At 44.0% G+C, this 27,024-nt stretch overlaps 1 protein-coding gene and 1 pseudogene across 1 annotated transcript; both read right to left on the reverse strand.

Moving 5' to 3' along the window:
- Window positions 1-1,286: 1,286 nt before the first annotated feature.
- On the reverse strand, window positions 1,287-25,424 carry NLRP2 (NLR family pyrin domain containing 2). The gene is made up of 12 exons (XM_043897930.1): window positions 25,383-25,424; window positions 20,172-20,229; window positions 18,143-18,187; window positions 13,131-13,205; window positions 11,384-12,983; window positions 9,292-9,462; window positions 7,102-7,266; window positions 5,805-5,975; window positions 5,293-5,463; window positions 4,908-5,078; window positions 4,078-4,248; window positions 1,287-1,623 (listed from the first exon to the last, which is right to left on the reverse strand). Exons 1-12 carry the CDS (start codon window positions 25,407-25,409, stop codon window positions 1,485-1,487), a joined length of 2,964 nt encoding a protein of 987 aa, XP_043753865.1. The 5' UTR covers window positions 25,410-25,424; the 3' UTR covers window positions 1,287-1,484.
- Window positions 21,683-24,968, reverse strand: LOC122691440 (annotated as a pseudogene).
- Window positions 25,425-27,024: the final 1,600 nt, after the last annotated feature.

Below are 27,024 nucleotides of genomic sequence, written 5' to 3' on the forward strand. Positions count from 1 at the left end.
AAACCCCCAGCCTTGCTCCCTGACATCCATCCCTGTCTGTGTGGGGTCACTTGTCCTAGGGAGGTAAGTGACATAAGTCAGAAATACTTCCCTTTTCTTGTTGCCAGACTGCGGCATCTAGCTGGGCGCCCTCCTGTTAAACCGAAGCCACTCACAGTCTTCAGACGAAGTCCAGTCTGACTCTCCCATGAATATGACTCTGGTACACATCTGGGGTTCTAGCTCCTACCAGAGTGAACCCCAGACCCTGACTTTGTTAGGGAACTCTCTGCCAGGAGCTGTGAAGAAGATTGGCAAGATCTGGCCCCTCCCCCAACACTGCCAGCCCCCAGGTTGCCTGCCTTCCTGGCGACTCTGAGCTCAGAGTCCTCCCCCAGTGCGCCCTCTGTGCCACTTGGGCTAGAGGAACTATCTAGAAGGAAGTTAAGGTTAGGAAGAAAAATTAAAAAAAAAATAGTGCTTAATAAAAAAGTAATTTCTATAGAAAATAACATTAAAAGGAATGTATATATGTATATACCACTGAATCACTTTGCTGTACAGCAGAAATGGACACACCATTGTAAATCAACTATACTTGAATTTTAAAAAAGCAAAAAAATAAAGATTCTAATAAAAAAGTAATTCTTGCACTGCTGCTTTAAGGAATTTGGGGATTCTGTGTGTCCCAAGGGAATTCTGGGGGCTGTAGGAGGAAGAGCTATGCATACCATGAAGTTCTGTTTCCTGTGGAATCATTAAATCATTAACACGGAATCATTAAACGTTAATCAGAGCAATGATGTGATCATACATGTGCTTCATGTATGTGTGTGTGAGTTGCTCAGTCGTGTCTGACTCTGTGCGACCCCATGGACTGTAGCCCACCAGGCTCCTCTGTCCATGGCATTTCCCAGGCAAGAAAACGAGTGGGTTGCCATTTCCTCCTCCAGGGGATCTTCCTGACCCAGGGGTCGAATTCTGGTTTCCTGCCTTGCAGGCGGATTCTTTACCTTCTGAGCCACCAGGGAAGGCCATTGAAGCACCTAAGAGGGCTGCAAAGTATTGTGGGATTAGTAGGAGAAATATTCCAATGAGGAAGACTTGTCAGGTATCTAGCCACACAGATAAGAAATACCACATCTGGGCAATGACTTTGCAGACAAATCAATGTGATCACCAACATTTCTTTCCCATTCCCTCACCCCTGGGCTAAGTTCTCCCTGAATAAAATATGTTTTCTTTAAGTTCAGTTGGAACCCGTTCATAAATAAGACTCACTCATGAATGCTTTCACCTTTATTTTTCTTGATATACTCAAGATACAGACATTTCATCTACCACAGGGTTAAGTGATGAGTGTATGCTTTATGTAAACCAGAGGCTCAGCCATGGCTAAACTAACATCTGGCTCAGCAACTAACATCACCGAGAGGATCTTGGTAAGTTCACTATCACCTTGATGATCTAGGACTTTACTGGAGAATGAATGGCTCCAGGGGGATTCAGAAAATGAAGTCATGAGAAGAAGGCCTGTTATCTTTTGGGTCTCGACGATCACTCTCAATAATCAGCTCTGGGTTGCTTTCTTTCATTTCCCTCAGCAGCTTCTGGATTTGAGCATCAGATTCATCTATCTTCAACCTAGGAGGCAGAATGCGGGAGAGAGAATGTTTTCTTATTGCTTTGAGGAACTTCATTCCAAATGCCCAGGTGCCTGGCAAAGTTCATGATTTAGGAATACACGGAGCAAGGGCCATCTGTATTGGTTATTGTATGCTGCAAAGTAGAGTTCCAGATAGATTTGGTAAGGAAAAAAGATGCTATTGGTCTAACATTGGTGGTGGTGTAGTCATTAAGTCATGTCTGACTCTACAGTCATGGACTGTAGCCCACCAGGCTCCTCTGTCCATGGGATTTCCCAGGTGCGAATACTGGAGTGGGATGCCATTTCCTTCTCCAGGGCATCTTCCCGACCCAGGATCAAACCTAGGTCTCCTGCATTGGCAGGCAGATTCTTTACCACTGAGCCACCAGGGAAGCCCTGGGTTAACACTGTAATGGTATAAAGGCACTACATAGCTTTGGGTGCTTGAATGATCTTGGGTGATTATCATATCATGCTTGGCACTAGAGATGGAGTTGATGAATACCTCTGTGATGGCCGTCTAAAACCTACCTACTCCATAACATTGACAACTTCTACTTGGGGAATCCAGGATGAGGTAGACACACTTGAATCAAGTCATTGGGATTAGCTTTTTATCTTCCTTGGCTACAACCTTCTAGATAACTACCACCCCGTATGTGATCTGTGATAAGAGGAGTCTCATTTCTTGGATTTGCCTTTTAGTAACCATATTCAGTCATGTGTATGTGGAAATGGGGAGTGGGGAGGGAATAATTAAATTAAAATTACATATAAAAACAGGAGACCAAGAATATTGGCTGCTGTGTTTCTGATTGGCATTATAGTCCCAATTATGCTGGCATATTAATCAAAATCTGTTTTGTTGTTTGAGTTTCACAATATGTCCATGCAACAAACCTTCAGTTAAAGAAGAGTAAGTTCTGGGGGTCTCATGTACAGCATGGTGACTATAGTTAATAATACTGTATTATATACTTGATATTTGCTAAGAGAGTAGATCTTATGTGTTCACACCACACACACAAAGGTAATGTGGTGTGAGGTGATGGATGTGTTAATTACATTGATCGTGATGCTCAATATATACATACATCGATGTGTTAATTACATTGATCGTGATGCTCAATATATACATACATCAAAATATTACATTGCATACCGTAACTATATACAATTTTGTTAATCATATCTCAGTAAAGCTGACAGACCATCCCTGCCCCCAAACTTCATGTACCCAGTCAACTTTAAGCTAGCTTGAGCAGAAACCTTGTCAGCAATCAATATAACTTTTGCTAAAATATAGGCTAACTAGCTTCAGGATATTCAAAACATGACCCTTTAAGGTCAAACATAGTTGTGTCTATTCGTGATTGTCAGAGGTTGGTCATAGTCTTTGGTAGAAAAACAAAAAAATTGTCCCACAGATGATCTGTGTGTGGTTGAAAGTGTTGAAGGAATCAGAAATGGGGTGTGAACAACAGGTCAGAAGATACAAATGTGTTACTCTAAGAATGAGGATGGTGCTGGAGAAGATGCTTGAGAGTCCCTTGGACAGCAAGGAGATCAAACAGTCAATCCTAAAAGAAACCAACAGTGAGTATTCACTGGAAGGACTGATGCTGAAGCTGAAGCTGAAATACTGATGTGAAGAGCCAACTCACTGGAGAAGACCCTGCTGGTGGGAAAGACTGAGGGCAAAAGGAGAAGGGGGTGGCAGAGGATGAGACGGTTAGATAGCACCACCAACTCAATGGACATGAATTTGAGCAAAGTCTGGGAGATTGTGGAGGACAGGGGAGCCTGGTGTACTGCCGTCCATGGGGCTGCAAAGAGTCGGACATGACTTAGTGAATGAACAACAACAGAAGCCATTAATTGTCTAGGTTGCATTTGAGGATTTAAAAGAGTTCCCACACTCTTGGGAAGAATTTTATGGTTCTTTGTTACCACAGTAGCAAATCAACAATAGAGCAAGAACAATAGAACAGTGAGCAAGTAGAAGACAACCAGTTGGTGATAGCTTCTACGATCATAGATTACTTTGATTAGACAGCAAACTCACTCCAAAGAACATGCTTCTAAGTCTGACATGGACCCACTGGACCTCTGTAACTAATACAGTCCACAAACAAACTTTCCAAAAATACCATATGAGAGCTGTGATTCCATTTCCCTAATGAGACAATCGCTGGCTGCCATAACTCCCCCTCAGGTAGACAAACCCTAAGTCCAGCCTCCTGGTTTCCAGGTTGAGTTTTGGTCTTCTTCAACTCATCTTCTCTGTCAAAACAACAGAAGGAGCCTATGGGAAAATTATCTCACAACCAGACATCAATAAATGAAAGTTGAATGTGAGTATTAAATGTCTACAACAAATTCCTGTCGTTTGTGTTCCCCCAAAATCTAGGCTCATGGAGCAAACACTCAGGGGAGTAGGAGGATCATACCTGAGTGTCTGGAGGGGACAGATTTGAAGTTTCAAGGCATCACACAGCTTATTTACTCCACTGGACCCCAAGGAATTTTGGCCCAGGTCCAGCGTGATCAGGTTCTGATTGCTTCTAAGGGCAGATGAGAGTTCTGCACAACAGAAGGGAGTGATGGCACATCCCCACAACCTGTAGGTGAAGCACACACACTCACTGATTTACACAGCCAGTGCTCCTTGATACCACCCTGCTTGTTGATGCCATCCCTTGTGCCAGGCACACACTTGGGAGGCAGTGGTCTTTGTGGTCAGGGTCGATTTGGGGTCTTCTGTGGTTCACTGTGAATTTGGGGATTAAATTTTGTGTGTGGGTGTGAAAAATGCCATTCTGGTAGAATTTTTAATTTTTATTTATTTTTTAAAGATTTGCCTATTTTTGGCTGCACTGGGTTTTTTTTTTTGATGCATGTGGGCCTTCGCCAGTTGCCGTGTGTGGGGGCTACTCTCTAGCTACAGAGCACAGGCTTCTCATCGCAGTGGTTTCTCTCGTTGGGAAGCATGGGCTCTAGGCTGTGCAAACTTCAGCAGTTGCAGCTCACAGGCTCCAGAGCACAGGCTTTAGTAGTTGTGGCACATGGGCTTAGGCGTCCTGTGGCATGTGGGATCTTCCCGGATCAGGGATCGAACCCGTGTCCCCGGGATTGGCAGGTGGATTCTTTACCACTGAGCCACCAGCAAAGCCCCATCCTGGTTGAATTTTTTAAATGCTCAATGAAAACTGCGGGGGAGGTCTGCTATATCGATAGGACCTTTTAGGTACAGACTAAAGTTCACAAAACCGTAACTCACCATAGACATCTTAGTTTACACAGTGGTTTCTTCAAAGCCTCGCACAGAAACTTCAATCCAATAATTCCTATGTGATTCAGTCCCAGATCCAAGTGTGTGAGGTTTGAATTTTGCTGGAGGAGTGTCGAGAGATGAATGCAGCCATCGCTGGTTATGTTGCAACACCATAGCCTAGAAATCAGATCACATGATGAAAAAGTTTTTCTTTTCTCCCACCGATGAGACACATCAAACCCAGGACCATCTATCTCAAGCCACGGCTTTTTAGATGAGTTTGAAGACAATGGAGACAGTAACTAGAAACTGCCCTACTTGAATCCAGTATGCACGTATATACATACAACACACACACACACACACACACACACAGCCAGCACAGACTTACACCAGGGTTTGCAGTTGACACTCAGGGTAAGTCAGGCCCTCACACAGCAGTTTCACCCCACGATCTCCAAGAGCATTCTTGGCCAAACACAGGTGGGTCAACCTCTGGTTGACAATCAAAGCAGAAGACAGATCTTTGCAATAGGCTTCTGTAAGGTGACAGTTTTCCAACCTGCAAAAGCACCATGCAGGTAGCAAGATGGTGAAAACATTTCCAGGACCCGACTTTCTTGGCTGTCTTCAATGACTACAGTCCTTGGTCACACCCCTTTTTGTTAATTCTCTGCCCTCTCTCAATGGTGTGCTAGTGATCGTGGTCATAAAGGGACAGGAATGAGAGAAGGATGAGATACATGAGCCATTTGTCTGGGGCTGAAAATGGGAGCCAGGCATCTATATCAGTGGGGTGTTCCATTCTGGTCACCCAGCAATTCCAGGTGTTATCTCTGCTCTTCTCTGTGTGACCCTACATCTACCACAAAGATGCTCGATGGAAAAAGAGGAGCGACTTACGACAACCTCTGTAGGAAGCACGTCGGATATCTCAGAGTCATGTACAGCAACTTGGCTCCCTCATCCAGGAACTCATTTGCTGTAAGGTTCAAGCATGTGAGGGACTGATTGGTTTTGAGGCAGCAGGAGAGATCAGCCCACTGCTGAGTGGTGGCAGAACAGGACACCAGCCTGCAGGAGAAATGGCAACAAGTCATTCACGAGGACCAAACACTGGATACACAACTGTCTACAGTTTCGTCTCTCACTCTGTTATGCTAGGGCTTCCCAGGTGGTTCTAGTGGTACAGAACCCACCCACCAGTGCAGGAGACTAAGAGACGTGGGTTCAATTCCTGGGTCAGGAAGATCCCCTGGAGGTGGGCATGGCAACCCACTCCAGTATTCTTACCTGGAGAATCTCATGGACAGAAGAGTCTGGTGGGATACGGTCCATGGGGTCATAAAGAGTTGGACCCAGCTGAAGTGACTTAGCACGCCATTATGCTAACCCTGGACTAAATTATCTGGAGCAGAGGTTGTCCAAGTGTGATTCCTGGACCAGCTGCATCAGCAGCATCTGTTAACTGTGTAGAAATGCAAATCATCTAGAGACTGTAGATGTAGAGGCCAGTGATCTATGTTTTAAGGTATCCTGCAGTCACCTGGAAGATGTTTTTTTTTAACAAATTCCTGGACCATATACCCAGAATTTGATTCTGAACATCTGGGTGAGACCCAAGAATTTGGATCTTTTTATCAAGCTCCCCGGTGATGGTGCTGCTGCTGGTGGTCTGGAGATGACACATCAAGAACTACTTATTTAGAAATCCAGCCAACCAAGCATATTGTGCAACTATATTCTATCTGGAGATACATAGTCTATTCCTGGAGGTACACATTCTTTATCATGAGCAAATAAAACTTTATTGGAACATGATATATAGTATCATGATAAAGAATGTGCATTTCCAGGAGTAGAATACAGGTAACATGCTTTTCTTTCTTTGCAGGGCAGGGCCACACTGCCTGGCATGTGGGATCTTTGTTCCCTGACTAGGGATTGAACCTGCACCCCCTACAAGGGAAGCATGGAGTCTTAACCACTGGACCTCCAGGGGAGTCCCCTCCAGCTCATTTTCTATTCTTGGGCATGTGCCTTAAGTGGTGGTGGTTGTTTAGTCATTAAGTACTTCCGACTCTGTCCGGTCAGAATAAGGGATTCCTGTCCCCCTCCGATTTGCACAGAATTGCCGTGTAGGTTTGTGCCAGCTCTGTTCACAGGCTGAGGGTTTTCAGCGATGGTGAGGCTGATATACCTGAGATACTGCAGATTACATTTGGGGTTCCTCAAGACCTCACACAACGGGGGAAGCATGTCATTCTGGTTGTTTCCTTGAAGGGTCAGATGTGTTAAAGTCTTGTGACCACCAAAAGCCATGCAGAAGTTCCGATAAGCGTCAGCTGGGGAAATATTTTTAAGGCTAGGGAAAAGAAGCAGGTGTTAGTTTGAGTTTATATACCTATACTGCATGCACATAGAATAAAGAGCTGCCATGTGCTTAAATGTTAGAAGTAACTTTTCATATTTTTACCTTTATTGACATAAAATTGTGTATATTTAAAGCATATGACTCCAAGTTTTGATATACAAGTGCCTTGTGAAGTCACCCCTACTATCAAGCCACCACTGCACAGATCCCTTTCCTTCTTTTCTTCTGTGGCGAGGACACTTATGATGAACTGTCTTAGCAAATTTCAAGTATTCAGAGCAGTATTGTTAGCAGTCATCACATTGCTATCCATCAGGTCACAGAATTTACCATCTTGCATAGCTGAAACTATGTGCTGTTTAATGAACAGATTATTATAATTAGAAGCTCGAGTTTCATTTTTTTTAAAGCAGGAAAGCATTTTAGTTATCCAGTCCTTCTCACAGAAGCAAAAGATCCTAGCTGTCAGTAGCTGTCATGTCATAGATGGATAGGCAGACAGATAGATGATAGACAGATCTTATGAAAGTAGAAGCTCCAATTTCTTTAGTTGTTTCAAACTTTTGCCAAAGGGAAGTCAGTCATAAGCAGTCATTTTAGACAAAAGCTGTTCTCCTATGGCTTTTTGAGAAAGATAAGGCAGCATCTCTTTTTCTTGAAGTGTTACCAATGGATGCATTTTCAACAAGGCTATGTCCTTGATAGCATATTAAAAAGCAGAGACATTACTTTGCCAACAAAGGTCCGTCTAGTCAAGGCTATGGTTTTTCCAGGAGTTATCTACAGATGTGAGAGTTGGACTATAAAGAAAGCTGAGCGCCGAAGAATTGATGCTTTTGAACTGTGGTGTTGGAGAAGACTCTTGAGAGTCTCTTGGACTGCAAGGAGATCCAACCAGTCCATCTTAAAGGAAATCAGTCCTGAATATTCATTGGAAGGACTGATGCTGAAGCTGAAACTCCAATACATTGGCTACCTGATGCAAAGAACTGACTCATTGGAAAAGACCCTGATTCTGGGAAAGATTGAGGGCAGAAGGAGAAGCGGATGACAGAGGATGAGATGGTTGGATGGCATCACTGACTCAATGGACGTGGGTTTGGGTGGACTCCGTGAGTTGGTGATGGACGCGGAGGCCTGGCGTGCTGCGGTTCATGGGGTCGCAAAGAGTCAGCCATGACTGAGTGACTGAACTGATACTGATGTCCTTGATGGCAAAATTATAACAGAGTAATCACAGTTCAGGTGTTCATAATTGGAGTCAGGTGGCTACTGAGAATCTGGTCTCAGACACCTCTCTGCATCACTGAGAACTTGAAGTTTCTTAAAAAGCCCAAGGATACCACCCTCCAGCCCCAGCCTTATGGTCCCTCCAACCTCCCCTTGTAACTATGTAACCATTTCAGACCCCAAGCAATCCTTGGTCAGGGAGCACTCTTACTTCTTGCCAGCTCCAATTATAATTCTTGATAAACAATTCAGGTAAGTGACTGTAACCCTGCATTTTCTGCTTTATAAACCTCCTCAATTTTGTAGTCAGGTGGAACACAGTTCAATCATTCCCTGAATCTGTGTCTCTTGGGCTGTGGTCCTAAATGACCCCAAATCAGCGCCTTTTAATCTCAATCAAGTCTCCATTTTTGAAATGTTGGTTAACAGCCTGCTGAATACTTTGACTCCAAGGAATGCTCTTGGGCTTAGAATCAGGACTGCAGAGCCAATAAAACTCAAAGTGGGAAGAGCTCTTATTTCTCTGCGTTGAAAAAGAAAAATACCAAAAGAGGATGCCAGCAGCTTGGGAGGGTCTCACTGACATCAAAGGTAATGTAGCTGATTCAATCACTCCTTCCTCTTGACTCACTTGCCCAAACGGAAGCTTGCAGGGTTTTCCCAGAACACTAGCTACACAAACGAACCTCAGGAAAACTCTAACTAAAATGCTGTCTTAGGGGGACAAAATGTAAGAAGCTTGGACATGCCCTGGAGGCTTTGATCCAGGGACTAGCTGCTACTTACACCACTTTCTGGAGACTAGAGGCTGCAGAGACTATTTTTTCGCCAAGAATTCTCACTGAAGAGGCACTGAGGAAGCTCTGACTGATGTCCAGAAACAGCAGATTCCTGCTTGCGTCAAACACAGAGCAAAGATCCATCCAGAGGGGGAGCATGTGTTGATCATTCTGGGACCTATGGGAAAGAAATGAAGGAGAGGACTGAACAAATACTGCTGGAGAGAAAAGTGACATTTGTCCATCTTCATGAATGTACTTCAGGTTGCTCTGTGCATTATTGTTGTTTAGTTGCTCAGTTGTCTTCAGCTCTTTGTGATCCTATGGACTGTAGCCTGCCCGGCTCCTCTGTCCATGGGATGTCCCAGGCAAGAATATTGGAGGGGGTTGGCATCCCCTTCTCCAGGGGATCTTCCTGACCCAGGGATCGAACCTGCATCTTCTGAATTGGCAGGTAGGTTCTTTACTACTGAGACACCTGGGAGGCCCTAATAAGAAATTATAACTCTAAAAGTTGGGTGATTTAATTATTTAGCACAAGTATAAGACAACCTAATACCTAAGACATATTACTGGAGAAAGAACTTGAACTTCTCACATGTCAATTTAACAGAGGCTTAAAATAGTCAAAATTCTAACCATATCATTGATCAAAGATTGAGAACAATATACATCATTGATAAACACTTAAGAGCAGTGTACACATCAATGGAGGTTATTTGAATATTTGATGGTGTGTCCATATAAAACATTCAATCTAATTTATAACCATATTTGCTGACCTAAGATGATGCCCATAAAATTTTGAGAAAATACAATCCTTAAATGGTTGCCTATTCATGTACAAAGATTTCTCAAAGAATGGTTATTTTGTTCTGGTGATTGCTTTTGAGTGGAAGGATTTTTGTAGAGGAAAGATATGTCTGCCTGCAATGCAGGAGACCTATGTTCGATCCCTGGGTCAGGAAGATCCCATGGAGTAGGAAATGGCAACCCACTCCAGTATTCTTGCCTGGGAAATCCCATGGATAGAGGAGCCTGGCGGGCTACAGTCCATGGGATCGCAAGAGTCAGACACGACTTAGCGACTAAACAAAGATTTAGATAAATTAGTAGTGAGAGAAGAGGAAAAATTAGAATGTGAATATAAATGGATCCATAAGGTAGAGAAATGCTGATGTCAAGTTATCATGGTCCTAACACTTTCTGGAAGTAAATCAAGCTTATGACTTTACCAAGTGGTGAAGGAATGTGAGAGAACATTAAGGGAATATGTAAAACAGACACCTCCACCAGGGGGCTAATGAGGGCATTTTATTCTAGTTTAACAAATATCCATGAAGATTTCAGACACAGATAACAACCTAGGAGAGAGGAAGAGGTAAGTTGATAAGATAAATATCAGTATGTTGACAGATATTACGCATCACTATGAGGCAGTGATTTTAGATTGTGACCACAGGACTTTATAAGCCAATAGACTTGAGCTCTAATCCCAACCAAACATTCTTTTCTGAAGCCAGTATCTTCATCTTAACTTGGAATGTGACCTGTTTCTAGCAGGTGCCAAGTTAGAAGTATTTGGAAACTGCACATGATCTCAGTTGATGTTATTTGTGCCTAAATTGAAAATAACAAAGATTCATAACTGGCCATTTCATTATCTAAGTCTGTCAGGTGAAATTCCTGGGAGAAGAGTCTCCATGATCATGGGTGAGGTGTAGCATTCAGAAACTCGGCAGATTCAACTCCTGACTCCATCTTCAATGCTTTTCTAGAAGTTATGCCCCAAATGGGACCACCATGTCATAAGTCTCCCCAAATCTACACAGCCAACCTGCAGACTGAAACAGGTGGAGACATTTGCAAAAAATGGTTTGGCTAAAGGAAAATGGAGGTAGGTCTTAAAAGAAAGTCTGGTTTCAAAGCTCCCATTTCTAATGACATCATACCTCCTGCCTTGAATGTTAGGTTGGCAGGACACAAGGCCACTTACTGACCTTAAGCAAGAGGGAACAAGACACACTGGCCTTTTCTTAATGAACCATGGAATAAGGCAAACGATAGGAGAACTAGCCGGGAGAAAAATGAGTTCTCACCTTTCAATCTGAGTGCCTGATTCCAGTGAGGTATCATTATCCAGAAATATCCCCTCTTCTACCTGCAGTGAAAGCTTCTGCAAGTTTCCACAGTGCTTGAGGCAGAATGACGAGTGCACGACATCCGTTTTATTTTTCAAATGCAGGGACATCTCCTTGACGTGGGCCATGGCATCTTTTACGAGCTGCTCCTCCTGAGACTCGTAGAGACAGCGCAGAACCTCCTTCGTGTCCGTCACCGAGGAGGATTTCTTCCCCTGGGGCATCAATGTGTGTCTCAGTAGCTCCCGCTTGATCGCCGTTGATACCAGGCAGCCGAAAGTCGTCTCCAGCTCCACGGCCCTTCTTTCGTTGCAGAGGCCAAACAGGAAGTACCCGACGTGGGTCAGGCTGGGGTTCTTCAGCCTCTCCTCCTGGGACAGAAGTTTCCGCACATCCCCAACGCGCTGCCGGCGGCCGCCCAGCCCTGCCGCCTCCTGCTCTTCCGGCTCCAAGACGTAGAACACGGCGGCCAGAAACTGCTGGACGCTGAGATGGATGAAAGAGTAGCAGGCCTCGCAGTCTTCGCTCTTCTGCAGAATATTCCTGTCCAGGAAAGGACAGAGGGCAGACGGGTCCACCCCAAGTCGCCTGAGGTCTTCCCCATCGAACACAGAGCTCCGCGTCCACACGCCCTCAGCAGCCAGGAGGCACAGGGGCTTGAGCGGAGCCTGCAGGCCCGGCCTGGGGCCGCCGCCGGGCGGCGGGGGGAAGCGGCCGCAGAGGAAGCGCAGGAACAGGCCCGTGGTGGTCCGGCAGGTGGCGGCGGGGTCCGCCCCGCTCTCCATCTGCTGCCTCAGACAGGTGCAGACCACCCAGCACACGGAGGGCGCCGAGCCCAGCTGGAACAGGGCTGCGTTGTTCCTCATCAGGTCGAAAGCTCGCAGGGCCTGACTCTCCTCTTCAAAGTGTTTCAGGAAATACGCCTTCCGGTCCTCCTCCAAGAACCCCTCGATCTCTATGAAGAGCGGCTGTTCTGTTAAGAGCCGCAGCTCCCGCAGGGCGCCCGGTCGGGTGGTGATGAGTAAGGTGGCCTTGGGCAGCATCTTTCTCTTCAGTAAACTTCCCAGGAGGACGGGCACCGGCTTCTGCTCCTTCCAGTCACCACATAGGTCGTGGATGAGCGCCCCCGAGGGGACCTTCAGCTCATCAAAACCATCGAGGATGAACAGGACTTTCTGTGCCCCGGCGAGGATTGCCAGTATGTCGTCCTGCACATGTGGCCAGTTGGCAGATATCAGCTCTGCAAAGGTGCACGGCTCCCTGTGATTGAGCTCCTTGCAGCTGAGGTAGAAGGCGGAGTTGGAGGTCTCTGCCAGGTCATCCTGCGTCCAGTCCAGCATCAATTTCTTCGCCAGCGTGGTTTTCCCAACGCCAGCAGGACCGTGCAGTACCACAGTGTGTGGAAATGGCCCGGCCAGCGTTTTAGGATTACAGAATGGGATCAGGGTCTCATATCTTTGGCTGACAATACAAACATCTTCACTGAGTCTGGGCCAGAAGTTCTTCCAGCGTTGACAGAACTTCTTCTTCAACATATTTCTGTATTTATTTTGTTTACCTTCAGTGATAAGAGGCAGGGGGTAGATGGAATATAGTTGGTTATTCATTAGGGAGATGATGGTTTAAGTAGGAAAGGGGAAAAGAAGAAATGAGGTTTATAAAGAACCACCCGACACCAAACTCACTCCAGGTAGAGAGGACAGACCTGGCTTTTCTCCTTCCAAATCTTCTTTTGTTTCTCGTAGGTTTGTGGCATCTTCTTCCTGTACTTGGGCCAGCTCTGCAAAATACAAATTAAAGTGAGCTTGACAGAAAACCAGTGTACTTTTTTTTTAAACCAGAAATAGGGTGTTAAAGTAGACTCCAAGGAGTCCAGAATCTAAGTTTCTTGTCCACAGTGTGTGCTGGGATGTGTAAAGTTGGGTTTATAGTGATGAAGACAGCAAGTGAATCCATAAACCAAATTGCATGCCTCTACTTTGCAGAACCATAACAAGAAATACTGTAGTCTCTATCACAACTTAATGTGGTTTACTGAAACTATTTGTCTATCTTTTCCAGGGGACTAGAAGATGTGCCCGGCAAACAGGTAATGGATCTTCCCCATAATAGTCTCAAGTCATTATAGGAGCTCAAGTATTAAAGTACAGGCAATTCGTGAGTATTCACCCAAGATAAATGGGCATGTGTCTATACAAAGACTTGCACCCTCTATACAAAGAGTGCTCATGGCAGCGTTATTCAAGACAATAAACAAATAGATATGATTCAAACTTCCCTTCCCTGATGAATGAGCAACCCAAATGTTATATATCCACTCAATAAAATATTACTCAGCAGCAGAAAGGAATGGATCAGTGACACATGTAACAACATGAACCTCAAAAGCATTTTTTTGGAAAGTTGCTTGGTTGTGTCCAGCTCTTTGTGGCCCCATGGACTATACAGTCCATGGAATTCTCCAGGCCAGAATACTGGAGTGGGTTGCCATGCCCTCGTCCAGGGGATCTTCCCAACCTAGGGACTGAACCCAGGTCTCCCACATTGCAGGTAGATTCTTTACCAGCTGAGCCACAAGGGAAGCCCAAAGATACTGGAGTGGGAAGCCTATCCCTTCTTCAGCAGATCTTTCTAACCTAGGAATTGAACCGGGGTCTCCTGCATTGCAGGTGGATTCTTTACCAACTGAGCTATCAGGGAAGCCCCCCAAACCTCAAAAATGTTATTGTAAGTAAAATAAAACAGACACAAAAGACCACACGTTTTCAGAAAAGGAGAATCTAGAGAGACAAAAAGTTAATGGCTGCCTGGACTTGGGGGATAGAGACCAGGGAACAGGTACATGTGGACAAGAAAGATCTTTTTGGAGGTGATGGAAAGATTGTAAAATTGAATAGTGGTGATTTTTGTACAACTCAGTAAATTGACTAAAAGTTATTAACAGGTACACTTAAAATGAATGAAATTTATGATACATAAATTATACTTCAACAGAGCTGTTGAAGCAGACTTGAGAGTGAGACTAATGTTAAACTGACCTCCACATAAGTTGAGGCAAATCAGCTACCTACAATAGGTCTCAATTTTCTAATCTGTGAGTTGGTACTATCAAAGTTGTCTGAACAATTGGCAAAATCTAAGAAAACTCTATACGACATACTCCTGATTTTCCATGAACTGAATTCTTGCGGGGAGCCGGCCTGACTGCTCAGGCCCCTTCTCGGCCCTGAGAGAGATCAAAAGGTCCCTCTCTGTCCCGCCACCCCTGATTTGTTAAAGTGCAAATTGGCCTTTCTCACCTCCCTCAAGGAAATCGCTGCAGCCACCATTTGCCCATTTTCCTGACTCTGATAAGATTATCGGGCTCCTGTGAATGGCTTATGTCTAGGTAGTCTTTACCTGATTGTAAGACGCTGGTGCCATGCTCTGCTGGAGTTAAGATAAAACTCCTAAAACTAGTATCTGCAGTTCTGCACGTATGCAAGTCTTTGATCTAAAATTTGGTGAATCCTGTTAGTATATATATGTATGTTACCCCTCAATAAAGTCGTCAGAATCAGTCACAAGCTGACTCCGTCCCTCTCAACCCCATCTTTCCTAGTCTTTTATTTCTCAGGTGCTCTGGTGATTGCGTCCTTGACCCGTTCATCTAGCCGGCAGGCCCGGCAAATTCTGGCTTTCCCAAATGTTTATTTCCTCCCTTTATTCTTACATAATAGGAATAAGACAGGGAGGAAGGCATTCTCCATGAGACAACTGGGTACTATGAATCAGTTCAGTCCAGTCACTCAGTCGTGTCTGACTCTTTGCGACGCCATGGACTGCAGCATGCCAGGCTTCCCTGTCCATCACCAACTCCCAGAGCCTATTCAGACTCATGTCCATCGAGTTGGTGATGCCATCCAGCTATCTCATCCTCTGTTGTCCCCTTCTCCTCCTGCCTTCAATCTGCCTTCAGCATCAGGGTCTTTTCAAATGAGTCAGCTCTTCGCATCAGGTGGCCAAAGGATGGAAGTTTCAGCTTCAGCATCAGTCCTGCCAATGACTATTCAGGACTGATCTCCTTTAGGATGGACTGGTTGGATCTCCTTGCAGTCCAAGAGACTCTCAAGAGTCTTCTCCACACCATAGTTCAAAAGCATCCATTCTTTGGTGCTCAGCTTTCTTTATAGTCCAACTCTCACATCCATACATGACCACTGGAAAAACCATATCTTTGACTAGATGGACTTTTGTTGGCAAAGTAATGTCTCTGCTTTTTAATATACTGGCTAGGTTGACTATGAATATGTCTAGGGGACTATGAATAGTGATGAAATAAAGTTAGAGAGAGATGAAGTTCCCCCGAAGAGTGGGAGAGGACAGCCAGGAAGGGCCTGCTTCATTTAGTTTACTCCAACATTGGATGTCCTAAGATCAACCTGGCTCTTTGTCTTCCTCTTCTTCTAAATGCTGTTGTGTTTGTTCCGGGTTTTCACATTTTGTTATCCCTGAAGAAAAGGGAGGGTATTATGGTCTTGCCACTATGTCAGTATTGAAGCTTCTGTTTATAAGAGAGTGAGATTTCAAGAAGTTTCAAGTTCAACAATTGGGTCTCAATGTCTAAGCCCAGATTACATGAAAAGGGTGTTATTGAGGTTTTGGAGATAAAATTAAAGTGTCAGGCCATGATCTCGGTGTCATTTCTGACAATTCAATTCCTGTGCAGTTCAGAAATGGGCACACACAGAAAATGGCTCTTTCTGAGGGGCATCAGAAAGCCTTCAAGACAAATTCCCTAGTTTCTGACAAGGTACGTAAAGTTACATAGTCCTAGGATGCAACCTAGGAACAGGGAAAAGTCATACAGGAGAAGAAATACTTCAAGTGCAATATGGATAATGAAGAGGTGAGGGGGTTCTCTGATGGTCCAGTGGTTGGGATTCTGAGCTTTAGTGCTGAGGACCTGAGTTCAATCCCTGGTCAGGAAGCTAGGACCTCAAAGGTAAAACAAAAGAAGAGGTGAGTGTCTGGAACTTCTGAAAAGGTATCCAGGAGGCAACAGGATATGAGTATCTGAAGTTCAGGGAAATGCTGAAGATGTCACCTGGAGAGTCCTTGGCATATAAATAGCCAGTAAGACTCCAAGTGAGCTTTCCAGGATAAGTATACAGAGTGAAAAATGGCCAACCAACCATTCATTTTGAAGGTTAAACAGGAGAGCAGGGGCTCTGGGGAAAAAATATTTGTATACAGGTGATGTCATGTTGCCAAGAGTTAAGTTTTTTTTAAGGATTTTTTTTTTTTTGATGTGGACCACTTTTATGAAGTCTTTAATGAATTTATTACAATATTGCTTCTGGGCCATTAAGGTATGTGGGGATCGAACCTGCATCTTCTGCCTTAAGGTGAAGTCTTAACCACTGAACCATCAGGGAAGTCCCCAAGAGAAAGCTTTTTAGACAAGGAACTCTCTGATGCTAGTTTAGTTAGAACATTAAATTAAATATCAACTTTGAGGCTGGTACTATTCCTTAAAGCGTTGTCAAATGTCAGCTCTAACAGATCATTAGCTTACATTTGAATTTTGGTCATAACTGTAGGACATTTAACATATTTGTGTATCAATAGAAGCAGTTAGATTTTTGGTAGGGGGGTTATGTACAAATGTCTGTCTTCACTTTTCAAACCAGCCCCCAGTCTACAATTGCCTTGAACCCAAGTTATTTTTAAAGATACTGGGGATGTCAAGAGAAGATAATGTTGAAAATCACAAATTCAAAAATCCTTTTTGGCCAGGATTAGCAAACTTGTTTTTTAATCCCCTCTGCAAAGGAGCAGATAGTGAAGATTTTCTGTTTTGTGGGCAATATAGTTTGTTGCAATTACTCATCTCTGCCCTTGTGGGGCAGAAGCAGTCATAGGTAATATATAAGCAAATGACTATGCTGTATACAAATAAGTGTATTTACATTAATATGTAGTTAAATATGAATTTCACATGATTTTCATAGGCCATAAAATGCTTCTTTTTTAAAAAAAATTATTTATTGGCTGTATTGGATTTTGGGGTTTCCCTGGTAGCTCAGTTGGTAAAGAATACACCTGCAATGCAGGAGACCTGGGTTTGATCCTTAGGTTGGGAAGATCCCCTGGAGAAGGGAAAGGCTACCCACTCCAGTGTTCTGGCCTGGAGAATTCCATGGACTGTATAGTCCATGGGGTCACAAAGAGTTGGACATGACTGAGTGACTTTCAATTGGGTCTTAGTTGTGACATGTGGGATCTAGTTCCCAGCCCAGGGATTGAACCCTAGCCCCCTGCATTGACAGCCTGGAGTCTTAAGTATTCTTTTGATCTTCCCAGCCATTTAAAAATGCAAATACCATTCTTAGCTTGTAGGATCTACAAAAGCACACGGTGGGCTGGATTTGCTTTGGGAGCCATGGTTTGCCAACCCTGGCTTTAGGACCGTCTAAAATTCAGCCTATTCCGATTCCAAGAGGAAGCTCACTTTCTCTCGCTCATGTTTGTGTGTATTTACTGATTTCTGGCATAAACACTGCCTCATTGTAGCTTTCGATGTCTTACTGTTGCCCACCTGGACGACAGCAGAGGTGAGGTCTTCCGTTTCTTTGCATTCCTACTGCTCAGCATGATGTGTTTTCTAATTAAAACAATCATGAATTCTAAAATTTCACTTTTAGAAAAAGTGAGATTGTGAATGAGGCAACTTACCTAACGATGGAGGCTTATTTTCCTGAAGTGACTTCGAAGCTGTTTCTGAAAAAAAAAAAAAGGAAGAAATTAGCACTTTTCAGAGCCCAGACCTTTGTAGTTGTACAGCTGTCTGAGTTTCTTCAAGTGATTTTAAAATTTGCACCCTCCAGATGGTTTTCAGGGCTAAAACCATCACCTGACCTTTGAAGAGGTAACAGTAGGCTAAAAACTGAAGCTGGGACTTCCCTGGTGGTTCAGTGGTTAAGATTTCGTGTTTCTAATGCAGCGGGTGAGGGTTTGATTCCTGGTGGGGGAACTAAGGTCCTACATGCTATGTGGTGTGGCCAAAAAATACAGATAAAATAAAATTTAAAAAAAGCTAAAAACTGAATTTAAATTGGCAACTAAAGAAAATGCACTTTCTCCCCAACAAATTCATCAAAAGATCATTTGAATGCTGAGCAACTTCCACAAAACAACTTCTGAATGCTGGTGGAGGACACCAATTCAGTTCAGTTCAGTTCCGTTCAGTCGTGTCCGACTCTTTGCGACCCCATGAATCGCAGCATGCCAGGCCTTCCTGTCCATCACCAACTCCCAGAGCTTACTCAAACTCATGTCCATCGAGTCGGTGATGCAATCCAGCCATCTCATCCTCTGTCGTCCCCTTCTCCTCCTGCCCCCAATCCCTCCCAGCATCAGGATCTTTTCCAATGAGTCAACTCTTTGCATGAGGTGGCCAAAGTATTGGAGTTTCAGCTTCAACATCAGTCCTTCCAATGAACACCCAGGACTGATCTCCTTCAGGATGGACTGGTTGGATCTCCTTGCAGTCCAAGGGACTCTCCAGAGTCTTCTCCAACACCACAGTTCAAAAGCATCAGTTCTTTACCACTCAGCCTTTTTTATGGTCCAGCTCTCATATCCATACATGACTACTGGAAAAACCATCGCTTCACTATACAGACCTTTGTGGGCAAAGTAATGTCTCTCCTTTTTAATATGCTGTCTAGATTTGTCATAGTTTTAATTAATTTAAAAAATGATAGGATAAGAATAAGAGATATGTTAAATGCTCTTGCTGAGGGTGGGGAGAGAGAGAAAGAATGTTTATGGGGGAGGGAAATGTAGTGGGACTTGAAGACAAAATAGAGGGTTTATAACCCTAATCTTCACATTTTTCTCCTATATTTTTTACACAGAGGCAACTGTTTTGTGAGTAATTGGAGTAGGAAATGGCAACCCAGTCCATGGAAAATCCCATGGACAGAGGAGCCTGGTAGACTACAGTTCATAGGGACACAAAGAGTTGGACACAACTGAGAGACTGAGCCTGCATGCATGTAGTATTTTTACTTTTTTCCTTGAATTCTTTGAATTTCACTTCTTTTCATGTTTTTATTTTACTTTTTTATATACATAATACTGTATGCATTTAAAAATATACATAATACTATGAATGTTTTATGGAGAGGGAAATGGCAGCCCACTCCAGTATTCTTGCCTGGAGAATCCTGTGGACAGAGGAACCTGGTGAGCTGCTGTCCATGGGGTCGCACAGAGTTGGACACAACTGAAGCGACTTAGCATGCATGCATGCATTGGAGAAGGAAATGGCAACCCACTCCAGTATTCTTGCCTGGAGAATCCCAGGGACAGAGGAGCCTGGTAGGCTGCCATCTATGGGGTTGCACAGAGTCGGACACAACTGAAGCGACTTAGCAGCAGCAGCAGCATGAATGTTTTAAACAGAGGGTTGATAAGATCTTGGAGGACATATGAAAGAGTGAAATGAATCTACTCCAGAAACAGTCTTGAACAGGAGAAGAGTTGTATAGTGAAGTGGCCAGAGTAGGTTTACAACTTAGAGTAAAAATAGCTAGAATACAAGAACCTTGGAAGACACCACCAGACTTGACCAAGGTCTAGCACTTGTGTTCAGGTCAGCTAAGCCTCTCCATGCAGCAATATTATTTCTGTGTTTCTAAAACCACAGAGACTATTACTCCTCCCTCCCAGGATGCAGTGTGGGCTTGTTTCTGCTTACCCCGGGGTTCATCCTTTGCTCTCTCAGACAGATCCATTCGGTTCCTCTCATCAGAGACCTGGATGCATAATGGAGGAAGGAGACGGTGGGAACAATTGAGACAGTAGCATGGAAATATATACACTACTACATATGAAAAGTGGATAGCCAGTGGGAATTTGCTATGTGATGCAGGGAGGTCAACGTGGTGCTCTGTGATGACCTAGAGGGGTGGGGTGGAGTGGGAGGTGGGAGGGAAGTTCAAGAGGAAGGGGGCATATGCATACCTATGGCTGATTTATGTTGATGTATGGCAGAAACCATCACAGTAGGTCAAGTAATTATCGTCTAATTATATATATATAAAAAAAAAGACCTGGATGGTCACCTGCCGGGAGCCGGCACATGAGATCCCACCCATGACAAGGTCATGAGGGAGAAAACCTGACGGGCAAGGCGGATCAGGTTTTCAGGGATTCCGAAAAGCTGCCCCAAAGCTGCCCCCGGTGCTCACCTTAAAGATGATATCTGTTCTTCGGATGCTTGCTTTAATAGACTACTCCCTAATTTCTGTGACACAGGCAGAAGGCCTTCCCAGATTTTTTTCCAAATAAGAATCAATTTAGAACTTTAATCAATAAGTTTCCCAGGTGGTGGTATTTTATGAGATTATCCAGGGTGAAAGGAGTGTTTTAATTTAAACTCCTTTGCTGGTATTTTAGTTTGTTTGGCAAATGGATTTATGCCCTTGGTACTAATATGCATGATTGCTTATAATACCCTAATCATAAAACAGCATAAAGAACCTGATCATATAAAGGCCCTAGTAGACATAGAGCCCTTCGGGGAGTGAGGAAGTCCTATTAGAAAACATAAGAAAAATTATTCTATAGGTGGTTATTGGGTTGAGATTTGCTTGCTGTGTTTTGCTTGCTGTGTTTTTGCTTTTAATGTGCTAAGGTTGTGTTATAGAAACCATTGTTAATATAGTTAAAGATCTAGAGAAATAAGAACTTAGCCCTAGTGTGGTAACAATGAGATGGTTGTTGTCAGCCAAGAGTGCTAGGCAGAAGCTGCCTCACCAAAGTCGCAGAGTCAGTGTGGGGTAAACTTCTTAGATAAACGCAACTGACAACTTTTGCAGAATGATTAATTTTTGTATTAACAAAAATATAATTCTACTCTGTACTATTTCCCTATGACACTGTTACCTTTCAGTTAAGGTCACCATAAAAACAGAAAATAGGTTTACATTCACCTGACCTGCATAAAATGTTAATAGGCCCCAAGGCCAGAAGATAATGTACAAGACCCTCATAAACAAAGAAGTATGCAGAAAACACCCTGGTTTTGTGAAGGACAAGCCGACGTAATGTTAAACTATCTTCCCCTTAGAAATGTACTAACTTAGGGTATAAAAGCTATGGTAAAAAATAAAGCATTGCCAGACTCTGCCAGACTCTCTGCACCCCCATCTAGTCATTCTCTCTCTCTCTCTCTCCCTCGTAGACTGAGCCCTATCAAGGCTGATCTCACGTGTCTTCTATCTCTCGCCAACGCTGTTCATCCTGAGGGTACCCCCTGGATCCTGCCGAGGCTGGACCCCGTCAGTCACCATCTCTACCCGGTAGCTGGGGCAGCGGGCAGTGAGGAGGTTGGCCAGCTGCTTCCTGCCGGCCTCTTCCACCTCCGTCTGCAGGAGGTGCTGTAACTCCTCTTTCAGGGAATGGTCCCTCAGAAGAGATTTGAATTAGTTCAACTCATCCTGGCCGAGCTCCTCTAGTAGAGGCTGCTGATGAAAACCCAGCTCGGCAGAAGGCGCCACCTTGACTGACAAACGAGAGCTCAACTTTTGGCATTAACCACGTTTTAAGGGGAGGAAGGGAAAGACACAGGGGATTGGTGCTCCCCTCTCAAAGCTGGTTGTTTCTGTGTCAGGAAATAGGCTGTTTATTCTCATTGCCCAACCTGTTGCGTTAAGGACAAACTCCCCAGTAGAGGTAAAACCCACAGAGAACTCTTTCTTGGCTTTAGAGCTTAGGACCCCTCTGAGAAGAGGAGGTAGTTAAGGTGGGAAGGAAGTCCACACTGCTGGATCTCCTGTATGCAGCCGCTCATCTGGTATTTTTCAGTAAATTGATGTACAAATAAATTAATGAGAATTATTGACTTTAGCCTTTAGTAGCAACTTGATGTGTAGTTATCTTAGGATGTTTATGGAGCTTGACTACTAAATGAGGATCTTGAGTTGAGACTATCTTAACAGATATTCACTTTGCAGTTGAGTGGAATGCCTTTTCAATTTACTGTTCTTAAAGAGTCACTTCATGAACTCAACAGACCTGGATTTGAAGCCCTTTTAACAGTTGAGTGTTTGAGCCAAGGGTTCTGAGCTCCAATTTCTAATTGCCAATCAACTACACCATCACCCACCTTATTAAATGGCTAGGGGCATTCATCTATGCCAATAAAAGGTTCCTCTGGATGTCAGGAATTATTTTATTTTAAATAAAACATTTTATTGAGATATAGTTGATTTATGTTGTATTAATTTCTGCTTACAGCAAAGTGATTCAGTTATACATATATATGTTTTTATATTCATTTCCATTATAGTTTGTCATAGGATATTGACTATAGTTCTCTGTGCTATGTAGTAGGACCCTGTTGTTTATCCATCCTGTATATAATAGCTTACATCTGCTAATCCCAAATTCCCAATACATCTCCCCCCCGACCCCGACCCCCAGGAGTAATTTTAGAACTTAAGTGATAGCTGTAAAGATGGGTAAGAACTCTGCCTACTTGGCGTTTATACTCAATTTGAGTACACACACGGAGTGTAGGGGGGAGAAGTAAACATTTCACAGATGAATTCAAACAGAAGCAATGACAAAACCTGAATACAGGATGACACAGAGAAATAGAATAAGGGTCATGTACCATGGAATTTTCTCGGAGGAAATATCACTTCAGTTGAGGACCTGAAGAATAGGAGCTGCCGGTTAGGGAAGCTGGTGGGGGTTAGAAATTCTAAGCAGTGTGAACGACTAGTATCATTTCAGGGCTGAAATGAATACGGCAGGTTTGAGGCAAAGAATTTAGGTGTGTGTTGGCTGGAGCGGACAGACAAAGGCTGTGACTCCTACCCTAGGATCAGACATCCTGTCATGGAGGGGTTCCAGGTTAATGAGGATTTACAATTTGATTCCAAGTGCAGTAGCAAGCTGCTCCAAAATTTCCAGTGGGGAGACCTCACAGACTGCTGTGTTTTCAGGAGCACTTTCTCTTACTTCTTGGGGAGAGAGGGGAGTCACATCAAGGAGCTGGTTAAAATTTTTCGTGATGCTTGAAGCTGGTAAGGAAGACTTTGAGAGAGGTTACTGAATCGGGGGTTTTGAAGTAGGGGAGAGAGAGAGAACTTAACTCCAACTACAATAAAGACAAGTGGGAATTGAGAGCCAAGAAACAGGATTTACAGGGTGGGGAGGGGTTCTGTGGGAACCCAATTACTAAGAGGAGACATCAAAGCTAAGAGTATTCTTGCCAGATCGACTCAACAGTATTCTTGCTGAGGGCAGGTCAGGATGATCAGACGTCCCTCTGAGGGGTGACGAATTTGATCAGATATTGGAGGTGGGGATTTTTGCTCAACTGAATGAGCAGTGCTATACTGTGCTTAGTTGCTCAGTCATGTATGACTCTTTGCGACCCAATGGACTGTAGCCCGCCGGGCTCTCTTGCTCAAACCAGACTGAAACGGGGGCCAGGGAGAGAGCCCAAGGATGAGGTCTTGTGAAAAGCAACTCAGAGAATCCATGGCTGATTCATGTCAATGTATGGCAAAAACCACTACAATATTGTAAAGTCATTAGCCTCCAACAAATAAAAATAAATGAAAAAAAAAAAAAAAAGACTTAACCAGAAAATCAATACAGTTGGAAAAATAAAGAAAAGAGAATCCTGACTCGAGTTGGGTCAAGGAGAGTCTTTGTTGTTGCCTGCTGAGAATTCTGAACTCATCCAGGTGAGGGTGGGGCCAGAGAACACCTGGATAGCATCAGGCATTGCAATCAACCCTGTAGACTTGGCTCATTAATCTTATGATATTCCCAGGTACTATATCGTCCCTATTCCAGATATTGATAGTGGGTTAGCAGAGATGTTAGATAATCCATGTTTACTGAAGCCACAGGAAACCTCCTACAAGACTTCCTCTTTCTGCCAAAGCTCTGTGATTGGCCACTGGGACCCAATCCCATTGCCAAGAACATTCTGCAGCCACACAATGACTGACAGGTGGAGACCATTTCTTCAATTTGAGCATCAAGTTCTCCCAGACCAGCGGTTCTCAAACTTGACTGCCTTAAAACCATCCAGAAAGTGTCAGAACTGGGCTCTGAACCAGGTATAACAAACAGCTCTAGGGTCCATGCTTTAGTTAATTACTCTGCCATGATGGTTCTTTGCTCTTAGATGTAGTTGTAGAGGGGCTTCCCAGGTGGCTCAGATGGTAAAGAACCCACCTGTCAATGCAGGAGACGTGGGTTCCATCCTTGGGTTGGGAAGATCCCCTGGAGGAGGACATGGCAACCCACTCTAGTATTCTTGCCTGGAGAATCCATGGACAGAGGAGCCTGGTGGGCTACAATCCATAGGGTCGCAAAGAGTCAGACATGACTGAATCGACTTAGCACTCACACCTAGTTGTAGAGAACTAATTGAATTCAGGTTATATCTTTTGAGAGAAATCAATAGTGTTTGACTGGATATGGAAGGAGGAAAAAGAAGAATTTTCAAGAACCTAAGCACCCGCATTACGGGCCCTCCTTTGAGCTGGGTTCCTTCCACCTCCAACTGCTTGGGATTCCCATACAGCCTTCCCACTAAGGAAAGGGTTAAGTTTAAGGTTTGGGCCAAGAACTGGCACCTCTGCTGCACTCCTGAGGCACGTGGAAAGTTAATCCAATCTACATTATGTTCCTTGAGGAGGCTGAGCTTCAGCAAGAGAAAAGAACCTGTTTAAAGTTATGGAAGGAGCCCCGGGAAGGGGCTCCCCTCCAGGAGTGCTCCATCTTTGCACAAGCAGGAGTTTCACTTGAAACTTCAAGTCCTTCAACAGTTTGACATCCAAACATTCAAAGAAAAGGCAGAGGAATTTTAATTGTAGAGACTTAGCCGTTGAAAGAAGATAGAGAGGCATGAAGTCAAAGAAGCAGGATTGTTACTCACCTCTCCTATGCCTAACTCCTGCTCCATGACCTGCTCCCTGCCTCTGAGTGCTGAAGCCACAGGAAACCTCCTACAAGACTTCCTCTTTCTGCCCAAGCTCTGTGATTGGCCACTGGGACCCAATCCCATTGCCAAGAACTTCCTGCAGCCACACAATGACTGACAGGTGGAGACTATTTCCTCAATTTGAGCATTCCCAGACCAGCGGTTCTCAAACTTGACTGCCTTAAAACTCACCTGGGGCATCGTTTCAAAGTATTAATGCCCAGAGATTCTGATTTCTAGGTTGGATCAGAGATGCCCAGACACTGAGGTTCTTTAAAGGCACCCTGTTGTTGTTGAGTAGCTCAGTCATGGCCAACTCTTTGTGACCTCATGGACTGCAGCACGCCAGGCCTCCCTGTCCCTCACCAACTCCCAGAGTCAATGATGCCATCCAACCATCTCATCCTCTGATGCTTTCTTCTCCTTCTGCCCTCAATCTTTCCCAGCATCAGGGACTTTTCCAAAGAGTCATCTATTCACATCAGATGACCAAAATACTGTAGCTTCAGTTTCAGCATCAGTCCTTCCAATGAATATTCAGGACTGATCTCCCTTAAGATTGACTGCTTTGATTTCCTTGTCCAAGCGACTTTCAGGAGTCTTCTCCAGCACCACAGTTTGAAGTCATCAATTCTTTGGCATTCTGCTTTCTTTATGGCCCAGCTTTCACAACCGTACATGACCACTGGGAATATCATAGCCTTTACTATGTGGACCTTTGTCAGCAAGGTCTCTGGTTTTCAACACGCTGCCTAGGTTTGTCATCACTTTCCTGCAAAGAAGCAATTTTTTTCTGATTTCATGGCTGCAGTCACTGTCCACGGTGATTTTGGAGCCCAAGAAGAGGAAATCTGTCACTATTTCCACCTTTTCCCCTTCTATTTGCCATGCAGTAACAGGGTCAGATGCCATGATCTTAGTTTTTTTTTTTTTTTTTTTAATATTTAGTCTTAAGCCAGCTCTTTCACTCCCTTCCTTCACCCTTATCAAGAGGCTCTTTAGTTCCTCTTTGCTTTCTGCCATTAGAGTGGTATCGTCTGCATATCTGAGGTTGTTGACGTTTCTCCAGCCTATCTTGATTCTAGCTTGTAACTCACCCAGCCGGCATTTCGCAAGATTTGCTCAGTGTATAGGTTAAACCACAGGGTGACAGCAGACAGCCCTGTCGTACTCCTTTCCCGATCTTGAATAAGCCAGCTGTTTCATACAGGGTTCTGACTGTTGCTTCTTGACCTGCATGGAGTTTTCTCAGGAGACAAGTTCCCCTAGATGACTGTAATTGGTCAAGCTAGAGAACCACTGCTTAGAACTTTCAGCTGTTGATCAGTTGCCTCCTCCCATCAAACCAGATACATTAAAATCCATCCACATTTCACATTCAGTATAAGTAACACAGGAAGTGCATCAGGAACCTAGTTCATCAGTTTTACACTATTGCATAAAATATTAATATTTGCAATATTAATTTCTGTAGATTTATATTAAGACTTCAAATTTTGGGTTTTGAAGTCTTCATCTTTTAGAACCAATATATCTATATCTACATTTCTCTCTCCCCACCTCCGCCTATCTGCTCAAAATTGAAGTCTTACGGTGA

The sequence above is a fragment of the Cervus elaphus genome, chromosome 4 (genome assembly GCF_910594005.1).
Source record: "Cervus elaphus chromosome 4, mCerEla1.1, whole genome shotgun sequence".
NCBI classification, from domain to species: domain Eukaryota; kingdom Metazoa; phylum Chordata; class Mammalia; order Artiodactyla; family Cervidae; genus Cervus; species Cervus elaphus.

Bases quoted from the DNA above. Each gene is read 5' to 3' on its own strand.
- NLRP2 (XM_043897930.1), bottom strand. From the start codon at position 25,409: ATGGAGCAGGAGTTAGGCATAGGAGAG. The intron at 13,206-18,142 runs GTAAGTTGCCTC...TGTATTTTGCAG, and splicing joins AAATAAGCCTCCATCGTTAG to AGCTGGCCCAAGTACAGGAA. The intron at 5,464-5,804 runs GTAAGTCGCTCC...GTGCTTTTGCAG, and splicing joins TGCTTCCTACAGAGGTTGTC to GTTGGAAAACTGTCACCTTA.